Below are 25,971 nucleotides of genomic sequence, written 5' to 3'. Positions count from 1 at the left end.
TTGTAAGTCACCCAGAGCTGCAGTGTACCACCTGGATAGCCATATAAATTCTTTAAGTAAACAAATAAACAGAACAAGTTTATAGACTGCCTCAATTTAGTCACTAATTGTGACTAAAATCCAAAATTATGCTTATTCACATGGAGTACTGAATGAAGTGTTGCTTATTAACTCATTCCTTAGAAAACATGTTGAAGATTAGAAGATGGACATTCTCAAAGTAATAGGCCCTAGGCCTATTAAACAGGCCCTAGGCCCTAGGCCTATTAAATTGAGTGCATCAATTTAAACAGATGGAAGCTACATTTGTTGATTTTCTCCAGTTATGTACTGTGACTCCACATTTCTCAAACTTCAGAAGAAAATTTCAGGAGGAAAGGAAGTATGGCTTGCAACAGGGAGGATGGGATGGGAATTTTCCTTCCCTGAATACTGGTTTGGAAGCAACTGTGTTTATTTCCGTTCTTCCAGACTTGAGATTTGGATGAAAGGATAACATAAAAAAGGAGAGGGCGATATTCAATAACCACTGAATGTATTAAAAAGAAGACAGAACAAATGACAGAATGCTAAAAAAAAAAATCTTCATTTGCATTAATATTCAAAATCAGCAAGAGACCAAAAACATTTTAGCATAATGTGATTTCAGTTTTGCATTTAACAACACTCTTGGTCAGCACAGTGAATGGAGAGAACACAGTTATGTTAAACATGGATCAAGTTGCAACTGAGCACAGATGTGCTGAAATCCAAAGCATCCAATTCCAACTGAGATGGCATTCCAGAGCAAACAGCTGGTTTCCGAACTTTGGCTTTTGTGGAGCAATAAGCAGTGTACAACTGAAAATCTTCAGGGCAGCTGTTGTTTTAAAAAGTTCTCTAAAGTTAAGAAATAAAAATCTCAACTGATATTTTTAGCAGGACTGTCAAACAAAAAGATGTAACAAAAATCAGTAAATGAAACAGTTATGTTCTTCAACATTAAATGCTCTTTGTACATCCAGATCCTATTTATCCTCACTGCCTATGTATAAAACAGTAAATATTCTGAAATAATATTTCATATCAGGACATCTCAAAGATTTTTACTGAAATCCTTTATAATGCAAACCTCCTTCCCCTAAAACTTACATGTTCAATGAGTATTTTTCACTGTTTTCTGTAATGATCTGTTAAGGCTGGAATGCTGGCCAGTCTTCCAAAAAGTAAAAGTAATTAACCCTGACACTGCTGAAGAAAGACCTCAAGATAGTGAAAGAAAAACAGTGCCCACCAACTCACATTTAAAGGTTTTGCAACTTTTTCCTGCACAAAAAAAGTGGAATGCTTATGCTTTATCTGAAATGGAAGTCAGTTTCTTGTTTCTCATTAAATGCCGGACTAAATGAAAAGCATATGACTTTGCTAAAGTCTTTATTGCATGAAACTGCAGTTGCTCTAGTAAATGCTTTCAACAATGAGCAACTAGTTTAACTTATTTTAAACTGGATTCGTTCCATATCGTAGCAGAGCAAAACTGATTTATCATGTAACATTTTGCACATAAGCCTGAATGCTGACACAGCCCTCTTCACCCTACAGACAGTGCATCTAAAGTCTATCTGTTTTTGAAGCTGCATCATTTCAGTTTCTTGAATATAATCCATAACTCTACTCTTCTCTGGCCATTTGGAATTAATGCACAGAAAACAATATTGAAAACAGACACACAAGAGATCTCAATCAGCAAAACGGTAGGTGTTGTTTTCCAATAAATTATCTTAATGTATACCAAATGGTTACAGGTTACTGTAAAAGTATTTTGATTGCATAATAGATTGTCTAGAAACTGTAATCAGTATACCTTTCTTGAACTGTGTGTGTGTTGTGCTTTATATTTAAAATATGCTTTTATTCATTTTATATACATTTCAATTCCTATTTTTCTGGAAAACACAGATCTTTAAGACAATACAAAACACTATTTTCACTCCAGGGCTGGGCTTAGCCTGGCTCCACTTTTTAACTATTTCTTCACTTTATGTATTAGATCTCAAAATATGGGGTTTCAATTACCTCTAATCAGCATGCAAACTCACAAAATATAAGAATCTGAAATAATACCAAGTATATATATATTTGTTATACTATAGAGTACCAACTTTTTAAACAATAGAAGGATTTAAATAAAGAATACTAAGAGTTAAATCATCTTTCCACGTTCCCTGAGCATTAGAAAATTGCTGCCAGCTACTCTTCTAGGGCTTTAAATATTGTTCTGACAGACTGTTTTCTTGTTTCCAGTTACAAAGAATCATTCTCCTTAGTTCTTTCAGCAAAATTCAAGTCTGATCTCCTGAAATGAAGACTTCGCAGAAATTTTATCTCTTCTGTTTTTTTATGCCCTTGGTGAAGTTAGCACCACCTAATCAACAACACTCAGCCCTATTTCATGAAATATTCCAGCAAAGTTATGAAGATGCATTGTTTCAGGAAGATTATGAAGACAATCCACAGGACGGGGTAAAAAATAAGGTAGTTTACAAGTTCTATATTCCTTTTTCCACTCTGCCAGTGTATGAGTTAGCCATGTATGCATGTTTCATGGCTAATTAATAATAGCCAAAAAAGGGGGGGGGAAAGTAATGCAAGGAGATGCAAAAGTAAGAGCATAATACATATATACTATTGTTTTATTTTATGCTTTATTCCTTTATCCTTTACCCTCATCCAAATCCCTATGTTTGTAGAAATATGTAATATGGCTGTGAGCTCATCTTAAATTTGCCTCAATCCACTATAACTATTGCTTTTTTCCTAACATACACAGTTATAACGGTATGTATAATTGCAAGGAATTAACAATCTTCACTTGTACACCAAGCATTCAGATTGGTCTCCTGAGAGTCATAATTGACTTACCTGGGGGACCTGCTGCTATTAACTAATTTTTGGCCTCAGAAAGTCATAGACTAATTCCCCAGTCAGATACAGGAAATATATTTAATAGTGAGCTACTTTATGTGAGGCAGATTAAAATAAATGCGTACACTACATACACTGCTGCAATGTGATCTTCACTTATTCAGGCTGAAACAGAATATTGTACTGTTAGCAAGCTGCATTAACTCAACTGCCTTTGGGTAAGAATAAATAGAATAGTTTACACTGAATTAACCACACAACAATCTAATCCTAACCAACAGGATCATGTTATCCACTCATTCACAATACATCCAGACGGAAATCTAGAGTGTACTGAGCCCATATAATGATGTTCAGTCAATACCAAGAATAATAGACTTAGAATTTATACTGTGTGACAGAACATGTTCATTTGAAACACCTAAAAATAAGAAAATGGTATATATTTTCAATGGCATTTCAAATTAATTCTCTCAAAGGAAAGCAGTTTAATTATTATATATACTCAAATAGCTTTTACTGTTCATTCCTTGAGAATACCTATTTGTTATCATTAATCTAATAAATCATTGTCATAGCTTTTCACAGTAATGCAACTTTTTTGCAGGGGGGGGGTGCCTTCAAGTCAGTTTTGACTTCTGGTGACTGCCTGGACTAGTCCCTGCAGTTTTCTTGGCAAGATTTTCAGAAGTGGTTTGCCACTGCCTCCTTCCTAGGACTGAGAGATAGTGACTGGCACAAGGTCCCCCAGTTGATTTTGTGATTAAAGTGGGACCAGCACTCACAGTCCCTCGGTTTCTAGCCTGGTGCCTTAACTACTACACCAAACTGGCTCTGTTAACTGGCTGTTACAACTCTACAACTCTAGTAATTACTCTGACCTGTGGGAGCATATACTGTGTGCTTTCACAAAATGCCTGCCAAGATAAATATGCCTAATCCCCAAAATCCATTCTGGCAATTTATGAGGTTGCTTCTTGCCATTCCCAGCTTATCTTTAGTTCTTCTGAGAAACAGGACCACATTTTCAAACCAAGCACTGTATTGTAGTCAGCCACCATTTTTATTTCCTAGGAATGTCTATGGAGTCCATAGGTGAGACTAAACTTAAAAATGAAGCTAGAGACTCATCAGCAAAATAGCTTTTTTATTAAATGAACAAAAATGATACCTGAAGGAAAGCAAATGCTTACTGAATTCACATTTTTTAAAAATCAGAATGCTCCTGAGAAGCCCTTAAGCAAAACTGGGGTATAGTACACCCTATGGTTTAGTGGACTTTGAATTTAATGGTCAAACATTTTGACCAGACAATAATGGACTGTACTCCAGACAACAGACAAAATCTGTTTAGCACATCTGTACTCATAATATACTGTTTCCTTTCAAAATGGAAATTCACTGTTCTCTCCAACTTACAGCATACAATTCACTTTTTTGTTATTTTTTTTTCTTTTCTCAGTAACATCAAAGTTAAGCACTTATTTTCCATGCCTGGAAATAACTTAGGCACTATAATTGCGTCCCCCATCCCCCTTTGATAAGCAATAGAAAAAGACATTGAACAAGCTTGACTTGTTACATCTAGCTAAAATAAGTTAATTCTCTTTCTACTGAACGTGTACACAAGCTACAATGTTACCTCAAGGTATACTGTATGTACAAAGTATTATTTCCATAGACTTTATTCTATTTCCAACGTAAGAGTTAACTAAGGGACAAGCATGCTGACTAGCTTTATGTTTCCCTTAGGCTGATGAACTGATGGGCAGTTTGACCAAAGCTTTAGTTGCGGCCTGGGATAGGCATGTCACAAGTTTCTTAGATTGGATTGCTCATATGTGGCCTTTCACAGTGCGTTGATTCCAAGGTGCACCTTGGTTTTCCAAGGAGCTCCAGGAGATGAAACATCAGTAGAATTGCCTCAAACGACAGTAGAATTGCCTCAAGCCCAAGTAAGAGCCCCTATTAGGGATTATATAATAGTGATAAGGGCAACAAAAGATACTTACTTTTCCCATCTGGTCGTGTCTGTAGATAGCCATTTGGCAACCCTGTTTAAGGTGATTCATTCAGTGCTGGGAAGGAATGTGCTTCAGGACTATCTTTAGGGTTGCAGTGAGGAATATTCTAGCTACCTGAGGGATAGAATCACTTGGATTCGTTCAAAGTTGGACTCTGACTGGGCAAGACCTGTCGAAGTGTATTTGGCAGTCTTGCGGGTTTAGATGCCTGTGGCTTGTTGGGATAGTGAACCCAGTCACCTGTTTATTAGATCTTTATCCCTCCTGGCATGTGAAAAGGCTTGGGAGATGACTTATGGTTGGATCAATGTGGTGGCGTCATCCTCCTTGAAGAAGAGGGTTTCCCGCTAGCCTTGAATAGGCAATGTGCACCTCATACTCAAAAAGTCATAACTGGATCCAACAGTTCTGGACAAATTTTGTCTAGGCTCCAACCTTTCCTTTCTAGTAGTTGGGTTGAAACTCCAGAAGGCTCTGCACGAAACAGATTATTTGGACTCTTTTCAGATTACAGATTGGAACGTAGTACAGAGACTAGCATTGATTGTGCTTGTGCATTACTTCTGGGATGGAGGTGGTGTTATCTGCAAATCTGATGAGCAACCCTTACCTAAGTCATTTATGAAAAGCACTAGGCTCAAGACAGAATCCTGAGATACTCCACTGCATACATCCCTCCATTTAATTATTCAAGCTCCAATTTAATTGATATGTTTACAGAATATGGTTCCTAGCACATGTGTTTCAAGATTCTTTTCTTCTTTTTCTAATTTTCTACAGTGTGATTCTCTTTTTTCCCTCCAGGTTCTACTGTCTTACACATATAAATGTTTTAAATGCATTCCAGGCTATTCTCATATTAGGCAATTGTGATTTTGAAAAAAAAATCTATATGTTTTGTTGTTTTTGTTCAATGAACTGAGAGCCATCTAATAATACTACTACTCCCCATTACTTGAACTGTTGTCCTCAAAACAAGTGAGTGTAATAGAATTCTCTGAGCCTGGCAATGGGAATGGCATTTCCAAAATACCGCAGAAAAAGATTTATTTATTTTCTATCCTGCCTTTATTATTTTTATTATTTTTATAAATAACTCAAGGTGGCAAACATACCAAATACTCCTTCCTCCTCTTATTTTCCCCACAACAACAACCCTGTGAGGTGAGTTGGGCTGAGAGAAAGTGACTGGCCCAAGGTCACCCAGCCGGCTTTCATGCCTAAGGTGGGACTAGAACTCTGTCTCCTGGTCTCTAGCCTGCTGCCTTAACATTCCTTTTGTACCTTCTAAACAGGTAGCAACCTTTCCCTTGAATCAAGGGACCAAAAGGTCAAAAGTCTCATGCCTTAATATACTGACTGCTAAATGAGGGCTAAAGTAGGCATGTCGAGTTTCCAAGAGTCTATAACCCAGGGTTTCTCAACCAGGGCTCTTTGAAACCCTAGGGTTCCATGAGAGGTCACTAGCAGCTCCCTGGGAGATCACAATTTATTAAAAAAATTATTTCAAATTCAGGCAACTTCACATTAAAGAGGCAAGTTTCATTCTTTATTATTAGTTTAAGAACACTGTTAATGAATATATGCAGGCCTATACATGAAACAAATAGAATAATTTTGTAACTTCTGGCCTATATTTGAGCCTGAATGTGTAGGGATTCCCAGAGGCCTGAAAAATATTTCAAGGGTTCCTCTAGGGTCAAAAGGTTGAGAAAGGCTGCTGCATCCTAATCCCTTTTTCCTTGCAATAAACCACTACTGAGACTCTGTGAGAATTTAGCTTTCTTGGTTGTAAGCACTGTTAGGGACTTCGCAGTGATATTGTTACCAATGCATGATCAGAAATTATAACTGGTCAAATACTACATTTTGAAGCCATTAGCAGACAGCTAGGACCACTGAATGGAGCAGAGCTTAATACAGCGAAAAGACATGCACAGAAAAAAATATTATCTAAATAGCATTAATGAGCACGTTAGAGAAATATAGGTTATTGATCTTACATGCTTAGCCCACCCAAGCATAAATAATTACACACTTAGACAAAGTAAGCAAAGAAAAGTCTTACTCATTTATTTGGTCCAGTTACATCCATTCATAAAAATGATCCTTATTCTTCTTTCTTTCCCTAAACTGAATTAACCCCTAGCCCTTATTGCTGCTAAAGGCTGCATACAAAAAGGGGGAACTTCCTGACTCCAGGCGCATGCATGGTGCCCAGGATGGAAGGAGCAGCAGCCGCATGCATCCTTCCCAGATGGTGGAAGAAGGAGGAAGTGAAGAATGTGGGAGGGACAACAAACAGCTTCCTCCAGAAGCACATAGAGAATTGCATCCTAGAACGAACTCATCCACATGCTAATGAGGCATGTTGATTTGCTGAGACCTCCAACATATTTGTCCCTTAACTAAACATGCACAGGATATTAAGAAATAGTCCAGTCATGAACATGTGCCATACAAAGTAGGTAAGAAAGTACATTTTGGCTTGTTTGAATTTATCCTGTTACCATGTTTCAACTAAATTAAATTCCTAGAGGCAAGCTTGAAAAACATTCCAGCTCTGGAATTTTTTTTTTAAACTAGGAATCTTGTTCCAATCCAATAAGGATCCAAAATTAAATTAAAATTCCCAGCAATAATCTGATCTACCTGTAATCCAATAAAATTTGCAAAATCATTATGTAGAACAGGTTGGATTGCAATTATCCAAGCCATGCAGGGATATCCATTTTTCCTAATTAAAATTATATAGTGTGAATTAAAAATCTAAAAGTTCTTTTTCAACTATAAAATTAAAAGATTTCTTAGCTAAAATCATTATCCCTCTAGCAAATTTTGAATTTCCACTTATATAAAGCTGTACCACTTACTAGTTTTTCCACTCTAATGCTGACGATATGGAGCAGCATGAAAGGTAAAATGTATTCAAGCAGCTACAGAGCTTTTTTCCTTCAGTTATATTACAAAAACATATCTAATTCACCTAAACACTCTTTAAAGTCAGGATAGCAAGTTATGATTTGATCCTGCTAAGTACTTTCAAATAATAGCTATAGATTAATTCTCAACCCCAAGGGTTGACATCTCTTATCTTTCAAGACAAATTCAAATCTACTTGGAAACAGCAAATGGGAGACAAAGTTCAGAAATCATATTTTGCACCAGAAGCACATCTGATACTGGCACAAAAGCAGGCTATGGCAGCTCTTAGGCAAAGGATCCTTGATACAGAATTGCAAGCCAAATACAGCATAGTACCACCTGGAATGCTATTGGAACACATGAGATTTGTTTCAAACTAGCCCGGTATCACAGTTAATTGGTTTCTTAGGGCCTTCATACTGCTGCAATTTGACATCTTGCCATGAGCTATATTGGAAGGCAAGTTTCAGAAAAACCCCTGTGCAGAAAGGACTCCCTCCAGTCAGTGAGGAACAATGACTGATATATTACTCAACTGCAACTTCTATAGAGAGACATCAACTTCTAACACCCCTTATTAGGCCAGTTCACAGATGTCCAGATGAATTTTATGGAAAACTCCTTCTGGCAGATAAGGACCCTAAAACAAGAAAAGCCACTGCTAAATCTGCATTTGCAACTTGCAGAACCTGTGCTTTACTAATGGCAAATTAATTTTGGATTGATAACTGGTTATATTGGATAGACTAGAATATTGTGTTAGAACATTAGAACGTTGCATTGTTCTGATTTTATTGTATTTCTTCCTTTTTTTCCTCTAACTTATTTTTATTTTGGTATGTTTGGTGGGTCTGTAATAAAAGCCATTCATTCATTCATTCACTCATTCATTCTCAACAGAAACTATCTTATGGAAACTCACCTAAGGATGAGTTAAGTTTACAATAGAATTTTCTACATTGTTTTCAATCATTCAGCAAAATGTTAAGACAAGTATGCTTTTACTGGCATGTAAAGACTTCATTACCAAAATAGTTGAATACTACTCTATTATTATCAGCTGCACTACATATATTGTACATTATATGTTATGTATTATGTTATATATTTAAAAGGAAGACAACACTTTCATATTCAATGAAAATAAAGTGCGACTGCAAAGAGATGATGAAAAACGTGCAGAGGGAGCAACAAATTATACAGGTATGTTTTTCAAGCTTATAATAAATAGAACAGTTCCCAAAGCATGACAGTATTAGGGTCAGTGACATTATTAAGTATGCCTGTTCTTTTAAACAAGCAACAACTCTTTGGTTAAGCAATCAAGCAGGAATTAAATGGATTTGATAGCAATTCTATACAGAATTGGTATCAGCTCAAATCAATCCACTGCAGGATGAAGGTTCTTCAGTGAATGTTATGGGCCATAATCTACCATACTAGTTCAATATGGATTGGTAAACAGATGAAGACATCTCATCTATCACATCACCTGTCACTTTCCCAGGGTAGGAAAGGTAACAGCTTTGTCACTATAACAGGACTACATCTAAAGACACTGGATGAGGTTTCCGCTACCATGGTATGAATTGCCATTTTTTCACCATCTTGCAATTCTCCCACGGAATTGCATGGAAATTCACTGTCCATAATTGCTCTAGAGGCTTCAACAACCATTCTGAACTATTTTGCAAAGAGTAGAGGAAAAAAAAATCTGATCTAGCAGCACCTTTTAACAATGGCATATTGATTCAGTTGGATACAACTTTTAGATTCCTTTGATTTTACAGAGAACCAATGTAATCAGACACAGAGAGAGAGAGAGAGAGAGAGAGAGAAATAAATATTCGTTTGTGTGTGATGTGTGGAATCTATTGTTCATCACAAGCCCAACTTGGCTAATTTGAAAAGCTAAGCAAGGAGACCACAAGGAAATATCATTTGTAAATGCTGGACTGAAAATTAAAAAAAATCCTGGAAGAAAGCAATAGGAACCACATTATTGCCAAGAAAACTACATGGACTGGGTATGTCATAAAATGACCAGGAGTTGAACTTAACTAGAGGGAATGTTTACAGTTTTTTCCTCACCACAAACAGTCCTAAGGTTATTTAAAATGAATACAAACATTCAAAATAAATTAAAAGCAGAGTGAAACATTAATGCTTACATTTTAAGCAAATAAAAATTGGCAGCCATAACCACTTCTATGACCGTGAATTCCAGAGTTTAATGATGTGCTTTTAAAGAAGTAGAATACCCATGAATGGGTAGTATAGATATAAGTATGCAAGGAAACCAGTAAAAAAGCAGATTAGCAGCTTTTGTGAACTTCTTTGTAAACAGGCAAAACAATTGGTTGTATTTACTTAAATGCAGGTACCTCTCTCGTTCAAAAAGAACAGAATAATCCTAATTTCATTCCTATTTATTCAGAAAAGTATACCAAAATACAAGACTGTTGTTTCAGTGAATCCAAAGGAGAAAATGTTTTTCACTTGTAACTCCTACCACCTGTAGTACCTGGTGTCATCTAAAGAGCTTCTATAGGGGTACAAGAACCCTTTGCAAGACCATGGGAAAGAGCACTAGAAAACTGAAAATAGCCTTCCCCCTTTCTTCCAGCTGTTTCTGTTGTTAGTTCTCAGACCATTTCACCAATAGGAATCCTTTCATTCATAGAAGGAGCATTTTGGATTTAATCCTGTATGATTTCACATGTATTCCTAGACGATATGATTATCACCATGTGAAACTGAATACTTTTCCTTGTATTAATTTTCTTGACTGAAAATGCAAGTTGTAAAATATAGATTAAAGGCAGGCATAGCTAACGAACATACATTAATTCAAAGGACTAAATATTAAATTTAGAAGCTAATTTTATCTCCATATCTATTCAGGCAGCTCTATTATTGGATCCAATAACATAGGAAAATAGCAGTTCCTTTGTCTAATCACTCCCCAAATAATAAATCCTTTTACTTGCAATTGTTTCTGCTAAATATGAAAGAACAGCTTATCAGTCAGCCTGTATTTAGAACAGCAGTTTCAAATTCAAAGTCTATTAACTCAAGGGTCACAACATGGAAATTTTTTCATATGTTCCAATTTTGCATCTGTAAGCAACTGCACATAAATATTAAGTATACACTTACATTTATAGAAAGATATTAACAAAGGCAAGATGTTTAACTCTGTAGCAAGTAAAGATTGCACCAGCTTCTGTTCACTTAAGGATTCATTGAAGTATACAATCTGACCATTTGCATTTAATTATATATTCCAAGCAATTTTTATATCTACTGTGTATAGACTTTTTTCCCCAAAGGATAGATTTGTCAGAAGGCATCATATGCATCTGTAACCAAAAAACAAAACAAAACAAAAAAATCCAAAAAACAAAAAGGATGCTTGCATAACTAGACTCTGCAAAAAAGTATGGAAGGTAATTTAATTATATACTGTTGGTACTTTCATCAGGCTTCTACTTAAATTGAAACAAAATTATATTCTTTCAGAGCTGGCTACTTGTCTACTATGTGTTTGTTTAAGTGGTTCCGTTTACTGTGAAGAAACAGATATTGAAGGTATCCCTGCTCTGCCAAAGGAAACAGGCTACCTTTATGCACGATTCAACAAAATCAAGAAGGTGAAAGTATCTGATTTTGCTGAAATTCGTAAGTACACCATAAAAATTATTTCTTTCTTGGAAACACCATGATCAATCATTGGAAACACACCTTGGTTATCATTCAGTTATCTGTATTTTCTGGACCACTAGCTATTACAGAAAGGAATGTTTTTCCTGAGAAAATTAATTTTAGTGGCCAAATTAATTCAGAAGTCAAATTAATGTTTGTTGCATATGCTGACTTCTGAAGATTATTTTAATCAATAATAATACTTTAAACACTCCAAACTGCTGATGACTATATTCCTTTGGAGGTGAATGGTGGAGGGGGTTATAGGTCAATGGCAGATGAGGTACCAGAAAGTAGCATATAGGACCAGAAGCATAATAGGCAGAATGATACATGATGTCTCTTTTTAAAATGCCATTTTTCATTCTTCTCTCCATGTTGGATGTTAAAATGGATTGTTTTATCAGAAATCCAAATTATTTGTTTTTACGTATATGCCTTTAGAATTTAGGCAGAAGACTGAAGTTAGGCTGAGGATTGCAAGTAGCCTGCTGCCACTCCTGATCTAAAAGAAACACAAATTAAGCAGACTATATTCCTCTTTCTTGTGTGAATCAGCACTGTGCAGCTGCTGAGAGCTGGACCACCTTGCTGGTCCTTCTCTTTGATAGTCACAATTGGCTTTAAGCCGCACAACAAAGAAAGACCACAGGGAGAGAGGAATTTTTAAAAAAGTTTTCTCACTAGTGAAATTCATAGCCCAAAGCTTGAAGTGCCTTCTAAGGTTTTTGTTTCATGTAGCCTAGAGCCATGAACTGGAGGGTACCTTTAAGAGGCAGAACACATGCTTTGCTCCTGTATGCTTCCTCTAATTGTAAACTCAGTGGTTAATTGCTGACAGGATTAAGAGACAAAGGGGAATTACTCTACTGAAAAACAAGACAGAAGTATTAACTCCATATTCCCCCAAGTAAAAAAAAAAAGTACAGCAATGCCTTCTCCTTCCTGACATCAAGAGTAATCACCGGGAGCCACAGAATTGGAAATAATAATGGCAATCTGGGAATGCAAAGGAAGTGCAAGTAAATTTACCTGAGACTTACCATTTGTATCCTGGAGGAAGACATGGCCAACAGGCTTATTTCAAAACTGAGAGGAAGGATATACACTTTTATTTCTGATATCGATTGTTCTACAGTTTTGTTTAAAAAATATTACTACTTTTCCAGAGAATTAATTACTTACAGTGGTGGTGGCGGTGGTGCTTTTGCAAAGGAGGAAATTTTCAGTGGCTGTACTGGAAAAGTCATCTACCTTTCAGGCAGAAACCATCTCAACCATACATGTAGAATTGACTTCTGTTCTCTCCTTGGCCAGTTCACCACATTCTACAGACATTTAAGCAGTAAATGTCTGCAAAAAGGATGTTTTAATTGTAAAATTGTTTATTTTTAAGCCACCCTAAGAAGAATTGATTTGACTGGAAATGCAATTCAAGAAATTGAAGACGGAGCCTTTGCAAAGCTACTACTGCTAGAAGAACTTTCATTGGCTGATAATCGACTTGTCAAGCTCCCTGTTTTGCCTCCCAAACTAACTTCACTGAATGTAAATAACAATAAAATTAAAAACAGAGGAATTAAAGCAAATGCTTTCAAGGTAAAATTTATTATATACAATCACTACTAAATGAAGCCAGTCTGAATTATTTCAAAAAGAGCCACTTAGAGACAATTTTATTTCATTTTTAAAAGAAAATTTGGAATGTATCAAAACTAGTAAGTGCTAAGAGTCCTTTTCATTTTTGGACTAATATATTAGCATGATTATCATTCTAAGATTTAAATTTCAAGCTTGCTGAATTGACTGACTTGTGCTGAAGGGAGCGCCTTTCATGGATCATTATCTTATAGTGGTGAAGGAGTTTGCCCATCCCATGACTATATAGCTAGAAAAAACATTTGAGAACAAAAGCCCAATCCTCTATCTGTTTACATGGAAATAAATCCTGCTGAGTTCAAAAGACCTTACTTTTAAGTAAGGTAATGTACTGATATACAATATTATAATTTTACTTTAAGTCTTCAAACAATACTGCAAAATGTATTACAGCTGGAAAATAATGCTGTGTAGGCATAAAATAGGTTTGCAATAACCACAGAAATATTATTAGCATTCTTGCATATTATACTTACTTCAGGTACTGGTTATTTAGGTCTTGAGACAGAAGTAAAAAAATGTAGATGCTGAATTCCATTCCATACTCTTGTGTGATAGCAAAGGAACCCCCCAAAAGCTATTTTTTTATTCCTGAAGTTCTGACAAGATTATCATATCTCAAGATGCCACATCTCTTGAGAGATTAGTGATTTTGTAAAATTTCAGCAGTTATTTTGAATGGATGATATGTAAGGGTGTTTACAAAAGAAGAATGTGTTTCATTTCAAGCTTGGAATAAAACAGCTCCACTTGAAGTATTCCATGATCAATCATAGATTCCCAAACAGTTCAAGTTGTTCTAATTTTACTAGAAGCATTACAATGCTGTTCTGATCATTCTGGGAGTATTCTGAACACAAAATGGTTCTGTCTATCCTGTCTATCTAGCTGATTTTCTCACATTTTAAAGTTCTTTTTAAGTAAGGGATTCTTTCTGAGGTTCTGTATGCACTGTATAAGGATGTTCTAAGATCCTTTCTTTAAAAATCCCTTATTTTTCCCTATTATTTCTCCTCTTCCATTGCTTCTCCAAGGCAGAAAGAAGCTCTACCCACCCAACCCCCTCAAGACTGTTGAAGTGGTAGGGAGAATATCTTCTGTGTTTGGAGTCTTTATAGGGAGGAACTTGTTAGCTGTCTTTCTTAAAAGCAACAACAAGAAATTAAGGAGGAGTTCATGTGATGACACCCAGTGCCATCACATGAACACAGTCAGAAGTGAACTGGTAGGGATGAATTAACATGGTGGGATAGTGCTCCAAATGACTTAATGGGCCATCATTTACTATTGTTAATTCTGGGCCTCTAATCTGGCTCATGTTGTGGTGGGCTTAATTACAGAATGTAAGGCTACTATGCATGACAATTTAAGAGGGGGTTTCAAAATGTAATTCAATTAGACCATGCAGAATTTATTTTTTAATTTTAATTTAGAAAGAATTTTATCATTGTACCATCTGAATATATTTTTGTAAATCCCCCAGAGCTTTTTGGATTGTGTAGGAGATAAACTGGCAAAACAAATAACTAAAATAAATAAGAATACAGCTGTACTATGCAACTTTTATGCATGGAATGCATTTCACTTCCATTTTTATACAGAATCAAGCAGATTATTGTTGACCCAATTTAGCTGCTAAACAATACAGTAGTATTTAGGAAACAACTTTTTAAAACGAGTATATGATTATTAATCTTCAATTTTTGAGTAATTATTCCAGTCAGTCAGTCTCTCTCTCTCTCTCTCTCTCTCTGTGTGTATGTATGTATATGTGGTAGATAAATTTGGGTATGCCTATAAATTGATTTTAAACAATTACTGTTTAAATGTCTACCTATTTTTACTGCTTGTAAAATAATCTATATTCCTCTTCTTTTCACAGAAGCTGATAAATTTGTCATATCTCTACTTAGCACAGAATGCACTTGAGTCTGTTCCTCTTAATTTGCCGGAAAGCCTACGTATTCTGCATCTTCAGGTTTCTCAACCCTTTTTTTGCTGTTGCCCAAATATTACTACTACAAGCTTAGTGCTTTAAAATACATTCCCAATCTCTGAGAAAAGGTTGCATAGTATCATCATTATTGTAGATTTGCAATGTGCTGCAGTGAAAAAATAGCAAGAATACATGTGACAGCACTTTGAAAATTACCATACTGATTTACCTAACTGACGTTAAAGGTTATGATATAAGAACATTGTCAAACACTACTGTAGTAATTACAATGTATGGATGAAGAATGCTGGAGGAAGATATGCAAACTTCATTTCAAATAACTTAAAATGGCCTGAAAACAGAAATTGTTAGAATTATATTGGTTAAACTTATTTATTGCTTAACTGAGGAAGAATATCAAAATTCCCATGTCCATGTTAAGTGCAGTGCTAATTAGGTTTATGAATTTTCTTGGAGAAAATGTAAAATAGAACTTACGAGTATAGGAATTAACAAGATATATCCCTGGAATCAGAGACCACAATCCTATCCACCTTCACCTGGAAGTAACTTCTCTCGACACAATTGGACTTTACTTCTGAGTAAATATAAACTTTCAAAACAATTCTAGCAACTTTCTTTCCCAAAGGCCATTTTAAAAAGTTGTGCACTTTAAGGGAAAAATGAAAAACATTGGCAGAGAGCTCATACCATCAGCACCTTCAGAGACTTCTGATGAGCCTGAAATTTGTTTTGCAATGTTTACTTGTTTTATTTTTGTTTTGTTTTCGTACTTTATAAAATGCAAAAAAGAAAAGAAAAGAAAGCAGTATAGAAATGTAGTAGATAATTCATGCAGTGCACAACAGATTTGGCTAATACTACATAACTTGTTCAGCAGGGAACATTTCTCTCCGGTAAGATACAAATTTTCATGAACTGACATACCAGTGGAGGAGTTCCAGCAATAGTTTTTGCTAGTTGGCAGCTAGTTGGCATAAAAATTTGACTTACTATGAACCAATAAACTTTTAGATCACATTATTTGAATAGATATTGCATAGGAAGAGCTACTAAGATGTTATAAATTCATGAAAGCTGTTTGAGGAAATAATGCTAGCATACATTTCTGTACTGCTTTGCAAAAATATTACAGAAATAATATCTGAATAAAAGGGGAAAAAAACAAAATTTCAAAGGAGATGTCTAGATTTTTCAAACTCATTGTTTTGATTTACAGTTCAACAACATAACCAGCGTCACAGACGAAACCTTCTGCAAAGGGAACAATCAAACCCGTTATGTTCGTCAGCGCATGGATGAGATCAGAATGGAAGGCAACCCAGTCATCTTGGGAAAGTACCCCAATGCTTTTATTTGCTTGAAGACTTTGCCTGTAGGCCAATACTTTTAGTTGCTAACAAACTGAAACATGTAAAAATTAGATGAAGATTACTGTTATATCACTGTTTAAACATGTCTTCATATTAATATCCTCTGACATATATTCAGAACTGTTAATGGTAATGATGTATTTAGATCTGCCTTAATTTGGTGATATTGCACCTTCTGATTTAAAAATTATGAGAATTTTGTTACTTCTAGACCTTAGACTCAAGTATGAAACCAGGAAAAGGCATTGACTCCTTTTGAGTAATCAGATTACAAAATGAATTAAAAATTGGTTTTAAAACGTCACTGTTATGAGGGTAAGAATGCACAGTAATCTTAAGGGAATGCATTCTTTTAGGGGACCAGTGTAATTTGATTTGATTAAGGAAGTACTGTAAATAGGCTGTACAATACTTTGGGTTTAAAGAGGAACAGGTGCTTCAGAGTACATACTGTGTGTGAACACATATAGGACCTCTTGAAATGCCTTAAATACATTTTTCTCAGGATCATGCTGTAGCTGTGGAGGGCAGCCATGTGATCCTGGGAAAAGACTTAGCTGTTTTAATAAGTCACTGACAGGTTCTACATGAGCATCCCTGCACAGTCCAAACTATCTTTTCCCCTTCAAATCCAAGTGCTGCACATAATGAAAAATACAAGGAATGTGGGGCAACAGGTAGAGCAAGCCTTTGATACTTGCTTAGCCAATGCAGCACACTGGCTGGATAGGAAGGGCAAACAATTCTTAAGACAACTTTCCAAATGCTAGATTTTGACACAGTTAGGACTGCTGAAAGGACAGACAAGGTTATGGGCTCATGCTGCTGACAGACACTTATATAGGACAGAACCAATGTAATATAGAGGTATATAGGCTGAAATTGCACCACAGATTATTTAAATCAAACAGCCCTCCACAATTCAACTTCTGAGATTGATGGAAGAAGATAGTATCATTTTCAAATACATTGGCAATCTATTCTAATCTATTTATTAGTCTGGCAAAATAACAACAGCAAATTAAATCAAAAATTAATCATGCTCTTTCAATCTGATCTGTACTCTACAACTATTGGAATAAAGCTATTCAATAAAGAGAAATGCAATGTGTTCTAGTTTAAATTTTCTAATATATTTTATGGATATCAAAAAAAGTGACCCTAGATTATTAAAGGTGTTTATCACATTGATCAAAATGAAAGGGAAAAAAAAAAAACAGATCAACTTATGCTATAGCAGGGAGGATTTTGCTTAAATGTTAGCCATTTAACATAGTATTAATAGTGTTAAGTTGTTTAGGGAACTTGTAAATTGGGGGTACAAATATCCATCAGAAAGATAGATGGATACGTGTTTAGAAAGTTTAAGCCAGGGGTACAAAAACTGCAGCTTTGGAACCACATGGGACCTGCCTGCATCCCGTTTGTAAACCCCAGAATAGGGCCTTTTTGTGCATTGGGGGTGAGTACAGAAGTTTTAAAAAGTAAAATAGATGCCTTAAACCTTGAAGATTATACACTCCTAAATTAGCTTTAGTGAGTTTGTGGAAATTTGTGTCCAACAATGTGGCATGGTATTTGCAATATGAATAGGTAACATTTTTGAAATCTTTGTTGTATTTAAAGCATGTTCACTTAACCAACATCATCTTACAATTTTGGTGTGATATCTGGATTGTAATCAACTGAATTAATTCATAAAAGTCAGCTTGGCTGATTTCCACACAGCAGTCAAATAATTTGTATGCATGCATCAGATGAAAGCTTTTTCAGAAACATCATCAGTAAGTCTTATTTGCACTCATTTTCATTCTTTGCATATGTTTGATTAAGACAGATATATTATTTCTGATTTAATTATTCACCAATATTGAAGACTATTTTACAGCTATGAGCCTTTGCTGTAACCATACTCTTTTAGCAATTTAACATATCAGACTTCAATTATATGGTGAATTTATATGATGTGAAACCTTTACAGAGATTTCTGATTGATTTTAGTCTGCACGTGCTTCCTGTAGTCTAGAATTCTCCATTCCTAATAAACAAGTAATTATAAAGAAAAAAAAGGCCTTACTATTCCTTTGTAGGTGTCTTGACTTAGCATAGCCAGGTAAAATGATAAATTCCTATAGTTTGCCCATTTCTCCCACCCCTACCTCAAACAACACTTGAGTGAATCCATCTGTTTGAATTCCTCCTACAGTCAGCAGGATTAGGCTACATTTTAAGCTGCTTCCTTCCAGCCTTCATTCAGACTGAAATCACATGATTCCCCATTCTTCCTACTGTAAAGTCTATGGGCATTTGGGGGATATTCTCGTATTAATCACTCTCTGATGATTCCAAGCAGCAATTGACTACTCTTGAGAACACCATGGACAGCCATGAAAATAAATAAATGGATCATAGATCAAATCAATCCAGAGTTCTCACTCAAACACAAATGACCAGACTCATACTATCATATTTTGGACACATTATGCAAAGACCTAACTCTCTTGAGAAGTCAGTAATTCTGGGAAAGATGGAAAGAAAGACAAGAAGAGGACAATGAGCAATAAGATGGATGGAGGAGCTGTGTAAGAACATTATTCAAATGAGCACAAATGCAGCAACCCAGAATGCCAGAAAAAGGAAAAAAATCACCTATAGAACATCTTCCAACAAAATGGATACCTGCACAACTTTATCAAAAATTGCCTGACGACTCAATACACTACAGCCACTACAGCACAACCAGCACAACCTATGAAAAGGATAAAACTGCCATATATCAGAAACATCTCAGAAACAACCAACAGACTGTTACAGCCACATGGCATCACCACAGCACACAAACCACCATAGCCCTCCAAAACATCTGTCTAAATGACTTAATGCACTAAGACACATCTGTCATCAGTCTACACTAGAGATAAACCACATTTACATACCATTCAAAAGAGACAATTTAAAAAAAAGCTAAGAAGGAAACAAAAAGACCAGAATACATCATCTCCAGCAGGCTACACCCAGATATGGAGGGATTAACACTGGACAAACAATCAAGCAGAAAACAATACCCCAGTCAAGGAACTACCAAGGAGACAAAGAATCAAGCAGACAAACAAGTAAACAGAAAACAATACTCTAATCAAGGAACTATCAAGGAGAAAACCATACCCCTACCAACACAGGCAGGGCAAGCTACTATATATAAACAGGGAGCAAACCCCACACTCACTAGCCCTGATGATGTTACCTAGTTGGGTAATGAAACATCTGCAAGCAAACAACCAAGTTCAGAGAACACCAAAGACGTCACACTTCAACCCTGAGCTACGTATATTTTCTATTGGTACCATTAAAATTATCAGAAGTCCTGCTGTGTGTGTCAAGATTGACAGAGAGTCATTTTGCAGTTACTCAGGGGAGTGGCTTTCTCTGTGGTAGCAACTACACTCAGAATGTTCTTCCTCCTGCAATTCATAAGGCATCTACTATTTAGTAGTAGGCAGTACCATAGACAATGAGGTTTATCTGAGGTGTGATTGTTGCTAACTGGAAACTTCTCTATATGAGTGAATCAATGAATTATTTTTACTTAGTGAGATACATGAATACAGGTCTGGTTGGGATTTGTCTTCCAATCCTTTTATAAGGCTATTGTCCTGACAAGGAGGAACCATGCCGAGACGAGGAATAAGTCTCTAGTGTTTTATTACTGCTACAGTAGACAGAAAATCCTAACAAACTGAAGAAGTGTGAGAAAACCCATACAGATAAACCCCAAAAGGCAAGGCGGGTCTGTTCTGTGTCTCTTTGAATGACAGCTCAAATTCTCGCTACTACGCATGCGTTTTCCCCTCTGGATAGGGGCCCCCTCCTGCTCACCATCAGTGCTCATGACAGCTATAAAGATTCAGCTTTTTCCACAAAATTTCTGAGATCTACCTCTTGCTGCCATTAAACTATGCTGATGCCACTGTTGTATTTTGTGATAGCTATTTTATTGTTTTGTTATGTTGTTTTATGGATTATTATTTTATACTTAGATTTTATTACGTGGTTATTTTGAATCGTTTTGTACAATGCCTGGAGTTGATCTGATGATGGTAGTCCAGCTATATAATAAATAAATATGACAACATAATTTCTAAAATTGTGGGATTGGCCAAAATATCATTTTCTAGTCTTCAGTACTACACTGGCCGAGATAAACTTTCTGGCCATTCATTTTTAATACAGTCTTCAGGCTAGTGTCACAGTATTCAAGCTGATGCTTTGTATAGTCATTGGAAGAGAAAAAATTCACACTTCAGTTCCAGGAAATCATAAACAATATAATTTTGAAACACTGCAACCTCTATAAACATATCACCTAATGATTATTAATACATTATTGATGTATTCACAACGCAAAATATCACAAAAATATCTTAAACCAAGGCATCGTTATGCATTCATTTAACCCCACCGATTAATGCAACAACAAAACTAACGTTTCAAAAGCCCTACCTTAAAATGAGCGAAAGTACGTTTCCGATGTTCACACCATTCAGAGAAACAAGTGAGACTTCTGAAGAACAGCAAGAGATTCCCATTTTCTTCAGCCCTAAAATATATATATATTTTGCATGGATAGTTTTTGTCCATATTATTTTCTTAAAGATCTTGAATGCTGAAAAAAGTGGCAGAGACGATTGGTCCGAAACATTTTTGCATAACTAAACTGCTGAACAGTCTCATAAAGTTGTGAATGTTCTATTTAGGATCATTTGTTATTTTAATAAATCTTGACAGGTTGAAGCCTAGTTTGAATATATTAATATTTATATTGATTTATTCAGCTTAGCCCTGATTTATTTACATGTACGTCCAACCTGACCAGGCTAACCAACCGGTTTTGGGGGCCAGAAAACAGTGTTATAACCCACAGTTTGAAATTAATATCTAAACCATTGTTTGAAATTAAGCTTTTTGAAGGTTCCGTTCCTCAGGGCACTTGGCATCAGAAATGTTACAGACCAGCAACTAGCAAACCAAAGCGCTCACGCAATTTCATTCTCACAGCAGCGCTTTAGAAAATGTATTTACTCCCATCATTTTGCTTTCAATAATCTCTTTTCCCCGCCAAACCCCTCGTTGACAAGTCGTCCTCAGCAATAATAATAATAATAATAATAATAATAATAATAAACTTTACACATATCTAATAAAGACTTAGCAGCATATTTTAGCTCTTAAAAAGCTAAATCAATAGTTCAAAAGACATTCAGTTTTTCCTCCCCAATTTTACCATCCACTCCCTTCCCCCAAAAGAAACCGTATTTGTTAAGCAAATACTGATTTTGGCTTCTTCAAGAGACAATTGTTAAAACAAAGTATTACTTGGCATATTTTAATCAGGTCTGTGATTGGATTTACATACCATACTAAGTATGGTTTACTAATAAACCACAATTATTGGGTTTATAAAATCAAACAAGCCACATTTTGGCTTAATGCATGTTGTATAATTGCACAGACATGTTCTTTTCTGAAAGAAAACAAACAATACTGCTGTCTCCCTGATTTACCGGAGAGACAAAAACTAAATGCTTGACCTTTAAAAAGACAGTGAAAAAGTTTGTACTGTGTCTTAGCAACATGGTTATTTAAGCATTACCCATTCCAGGCCTAAGGTTAAAAAAACAGGTGGCAATTAATGCATATTCTTTAAAAAGCAACAAAATAGAAGGTAGATGTGTTTAGTAACTCAAAACCAGTATAAGTGAATTGTTAATATTAAAAGTGCTTTGGATATGTGGTGCCATTTCCTTTCAAATTACTGCAAGAACAAGTGTTCCAGACCAGTCTGAAGCCATTGTCCCAAAAATATAACAAAAGAAAAACCAAATGCTTGAATATTAAAGCAGAAATATGGTAAGAAAGTGTCTTTGCAACACCTGAGGGAGAAGGCAGGAGAGAAGAAGGCATCACGGAGAAATAGGATTTCAGTTACAAATATATAACCCTACAATAAAAGATCTTGTTAACACGGTAAGATCTTGTTAACTCAGGTAAGATTTGTTTAATCTTTAAGACCTGTTAAAGGCTGAAAGGAAGGATGAAGAGGGGAACAATTGTGGAACGTGATATTGGACCAAGAAATATCGGAAAGGAATTGGAAGCTGAACCAATGGACGCAAGGGATCTGGCTTATCTACGCACTTGCCAGGAGGCTGGAGAAGGGCTGGGGTCTCTGTTATCTGTTCCCAGATGTGCCTGTGATCAGGTCCTGACTCTGGGGTGGGGAAGGCTATGTGACTACCAAGCTTCCCTAACCACAAGGCACTGAGCCCTAGCTAATTACCATTCCAAAGTCTCCACCACAAGGCGGGGATTTAGGGGAAAACATAGAATATGCTAAGAACTATTATGGGATACCATGTGGGATGTATGCTGTATGTGAAGAAACTGCACAAGTGCTGAAATAGTTAACCAATAAGAAGCTTTGATCTGCTGATGAACTGTTTTGATAACTGCTGTCAAACTGTCTAAAATTGCCGCTCGTGATGTGCTCGGGGTCATTCCCTCTTCATGGGGAGGCCCTATTTCTTCTAGATGTCTTCAGTAAATAGCTGTTTGATTCCCCCGCTCTGTGTGATCAATTGGCTGTTAATTGCGCTGGGCGAAGAACCATGAAACCCGCAATTTGCGTGCAACACAATGAAGAATATAAGGAATAAAAGAGGTAAGTCTATGGCAGAATTAATGCCTAAAGAAGACTGGTATGATCAAACTGTGAGTCTACTCTTCAGCTGGCTTCTCATCATGGACCATTATGAAGAAATCTTAGCTGGCACTGAATGGATGAAAGTTCAGTGGTTGTCTCAAAAAAAGGAGGAGAAGGGGATTGCAGGTAGTATATTCCTAAAAAGATCAAGTAGGTGTTGATTATGTTCTGATTCTGTTGGTTTTTGAGTTTTTGCATTGTAATTTTCTTTTTTGTATGCTGCCCAGAGTCCTGGCTTTATAAATCTTTTAAATACACAAACAAATAAATAACTGCCAGCCACTGCTTTTTGGTCTATCTATATCTATATCTATATAAATAAATAGTCAGCCACTGCTTTTGGGTGCATGCGAGAAATTTAAATTTGTGTTGCCCCTAATAACATAATTTCCCAATGATTATTTCCCACTTACCCTGCAGCAACATGTCTATTAACTGAAATCTTACCTTGAAACAAGCTTGCTTAAATCACAGTGCGTGTCACATTCTATTATAATGTTAAGGTCAGTTATTATAGCTGAAACATTTCTGTTCATCTGAAAAAAAAAGTTTAATTATTAGTAATAAGTGAAGAGCAAATCAAATTTATATATAAATCTATCAGATTGTCACAATTTACTTAATATTTAATAGTAAATGTTAAGAGAAACTTCAAATGAGTTTGAAATTTAAATGCTCCCCAAAATAACTGTTGACTGGTAAAGCATGATCAAGTTGATTATGACATAGCAGCAAAGAGCTTCTGACCGTGCACTCAGGTTTGTACATTCCTTTGATCTAAGATCTTCACAAAGGCAACTTTTAAAAATGTGTAGAAAGGATAAACTGATTCCCCAGTTCTCAGTAATAAATCCAAAGAATTGTCTCATGTTCCATGTGGCACATGATATCTCCAATTATAGACATAAAGCACATTTAAGCAGCACCAGATACCAGAATGGACTAGATGGACAACTTCATATTTCATATGGATCCAATAGTGGGGGGTGGGGGGAGAGAAACTGCATATTAAAACTAGCTTCACATGCAGAACTAGTACACATATGGATGCTAAGTCATTATTTATTAAATCTTTATTTAGTAAATGAACTCCAACTCAATAAGCCAAAAATACACAACATTTTTCAAACACCTGAAGGCATGTTAAAACTCACACTCCAGAAAGTAGGTGTGGCAAGGAAAAAAACTAAACTGGACACTGTGTGTGGTATGGCTTTTGTGTGCAACTGTGACAAGGGACATAAATATCTTCCTACATAGAGCATACAATTTTAACATAAGTGTTTTTATATTGTTTAAGAGGATAATTTTAATCCAGTGTTCTATATTGTTTACTTGTGTTTGTGTGTGTTAAGTATATAAACATTCAACAAATATATACAGCGTCTGCATCTATTTCCTAAACTGGGATTTTGAGCCAAAACCACAGCAGATGGCAGTTAACAGTTAAAACTAATTCTAACATTTTATGATCCTTTGCAGGCTTAAAGAATGCATAATTTGCTGACTTGTTGATGTCCTTAATGTATGTAATGTATAAAAGAAATTTAAGTATGGAATAAATTACAAGAATTTGGATAGCTCAGGGATTTAATTAGAACCATTATACATAGCCATTATATCAGTGTAGGTTTAAAAAAGTGCCCTGGAATGCCAACCCCCAGGTTATTGGCTTTTAAAACTCGTGGGGAAAGTCCATGAATACTGGCACAGGGATAATTAAAGGGATTAACTGTCCAAAATTGTTATGTAGTGCCATTAGATGCCATTGTCAAGGCCAGAGGTTCAGGCTGTAAATATTGCAGATCCTGTGTGTGAAAGCATTTGTGTGTCAGTTGCAAATAGTCCTTGTTTAGCAACTGCAATTGGGACTGGTGACTCAGTTGTTAAATGAAGCGGTCACTCCGTGAAAATCATGTGACCGCAACTGTGCTTATGATTTTATTTCAGCTTTCCTTTGCTTACAGTATCAGGATATGACCCCAAACAGCAGGGAAGGTTTTAGGAACTTGGCTCATGAGGAAGCCAGGTAAAAGAGCAAATCTGATAGCCCTTTTTCCTCAGTCCCCTGCCCTTTGGAATGCTCACCCCAGCACTGGGATAATTAGCAAGAAGAGAACTGATGTTTGTATTTACATTCATTGGAGAGGAGGGGATTACAAGAGAGTAAGCAAGCACACAATGGGGAATACACATGGAAAGGAACGCACGAGCGCCAGCTGTTTGCCAAGCATGCTCATGACTGCAAGCCACAGCCGCTTCGGAGGCAAACAAAAGCCTTTAGCGTGAAACTGACTTGGGTCTTGTCAACTTCAGGCAGCAGCTGCGAGGGAGCATTCTAATCAACTAATTGAGGTCACAGAGCAGAGCTTGTTAACTTGTGGTTAGCACTTTTTCGGGACCTGTTGTGCTGCAGGGAAAAGAGGGGCTCAGGAAGAGATAGCTTGCTTACACAATCTCTCTGCTCTGTGAGGGGAGAAAAAAGAGAACAAAAGGGTCAGGCACAGGACAACGCATACTGACTGAATGTAATGGGAAACGTGACGGAGAGAGAAAAGCTGTGAAGGTCATAAATGCGGGCATTGATCGCAAAGTTACTTTTTCATCACTGTTGTAACAGTTGCTGTCCAAGGCAGTCGCTAAACAAGTACTCATTGTTTTTTT

The 25,971-nt window shown here is 36.1% G+C and overlaps 2 protein-coding genes across 2 annotated transcripts in view; one reads left to right on the top strand and one right to left on the bottom strand.

The window, feature by feature from the left end:
• Nucleotides 1-25,971, bottom strand: part of CENPP (centromere protein P) — a 176,528-nt gene that overhangs the window by 136,948 nt on the left and 13,609 nt on the right. Inside the window, exons 5-6 of the mRNA XM_063291879.1 lie at nucleotides 23,755-23,843; nucleotides 21,048-21,144 (exon numbers count right to left, since the gene is read on the bottom strand). Of these exons, the coding sequence (XP_063147949.1) occupies nucleotides 21,048-21,144; nucleotides 23,755-23,843 (186 nt within the window). The remainder of the gene's footprint in view (nucleotides 1-21,047; nucleotides 21,145-23,754; nucleotides 23,844-25,971) is intronic.
• Nucleotides 1,403-17,922, top strand: OGN (osteoglycin). The gene is made up of 7 exons (XM_063291859.1): nucleotides 1,403-1,733; nucleotides 2,284-2,514; nucleotides 8,969-9,056; nucleotides 11,376-11,534; nucleotides 12,955-13,157; nucleotides 15,100-15,195; nucleotides 16,394-17,922. Exons 2-7 carry the CDS (start codon nucleotides 2,341-2,343, stop codon nucleotides 16,565-16,567), a joined length of 894 nt encoding a protein of 297 aa, XP_063147929.1. The 5' UTR covers nucleotides 1,403-1,733; nucleotides 2,284-2,340; the 3' UTR covers nucleotides 16,568-17,922.

Source organism: Candoia aspera, chromosome 2 (genome assembly GCF_035149785.1).
Source record: "Candoia aspera isolate rCanAsp1 chromosome 2, rCanAsp1.hap2, whole genome shotgun sequence".
Taxonomy (NCBI): domain Eukaryota; kingdom Metazoa; phylum Chordata; class Lepidosauria; order Squamata; family Boidae; genus Candoia; species Candoia aspera.
Note: the sequence above shows the minus strand (reverse complement) of the source record. Positions and strands in the feature narration are given on the sequence as shown.

Coding starts and splice junctions, on each gene's coding strand:
- OGN (XM_063291859.1), top strand. CDS start 2,341: ATGAAGACTTCGCAGAAATTTTATCTCTTCTGTTTTTTTATGCCCTTG. Junction 2,515..8,968: donor AGGACGGGGTAAAAAATAAG/GTAGTTTACAAG, acceptor TATATTTAAAAG/GAAGACAACACTTTCATATT. Junction 13,158..15,099: donor TTAAAGCAAATGCTTTCAAG/GTAAAATTTATT, acceptor TTCTTTTCACAG/AAGCTGATAAATTTGTCATA.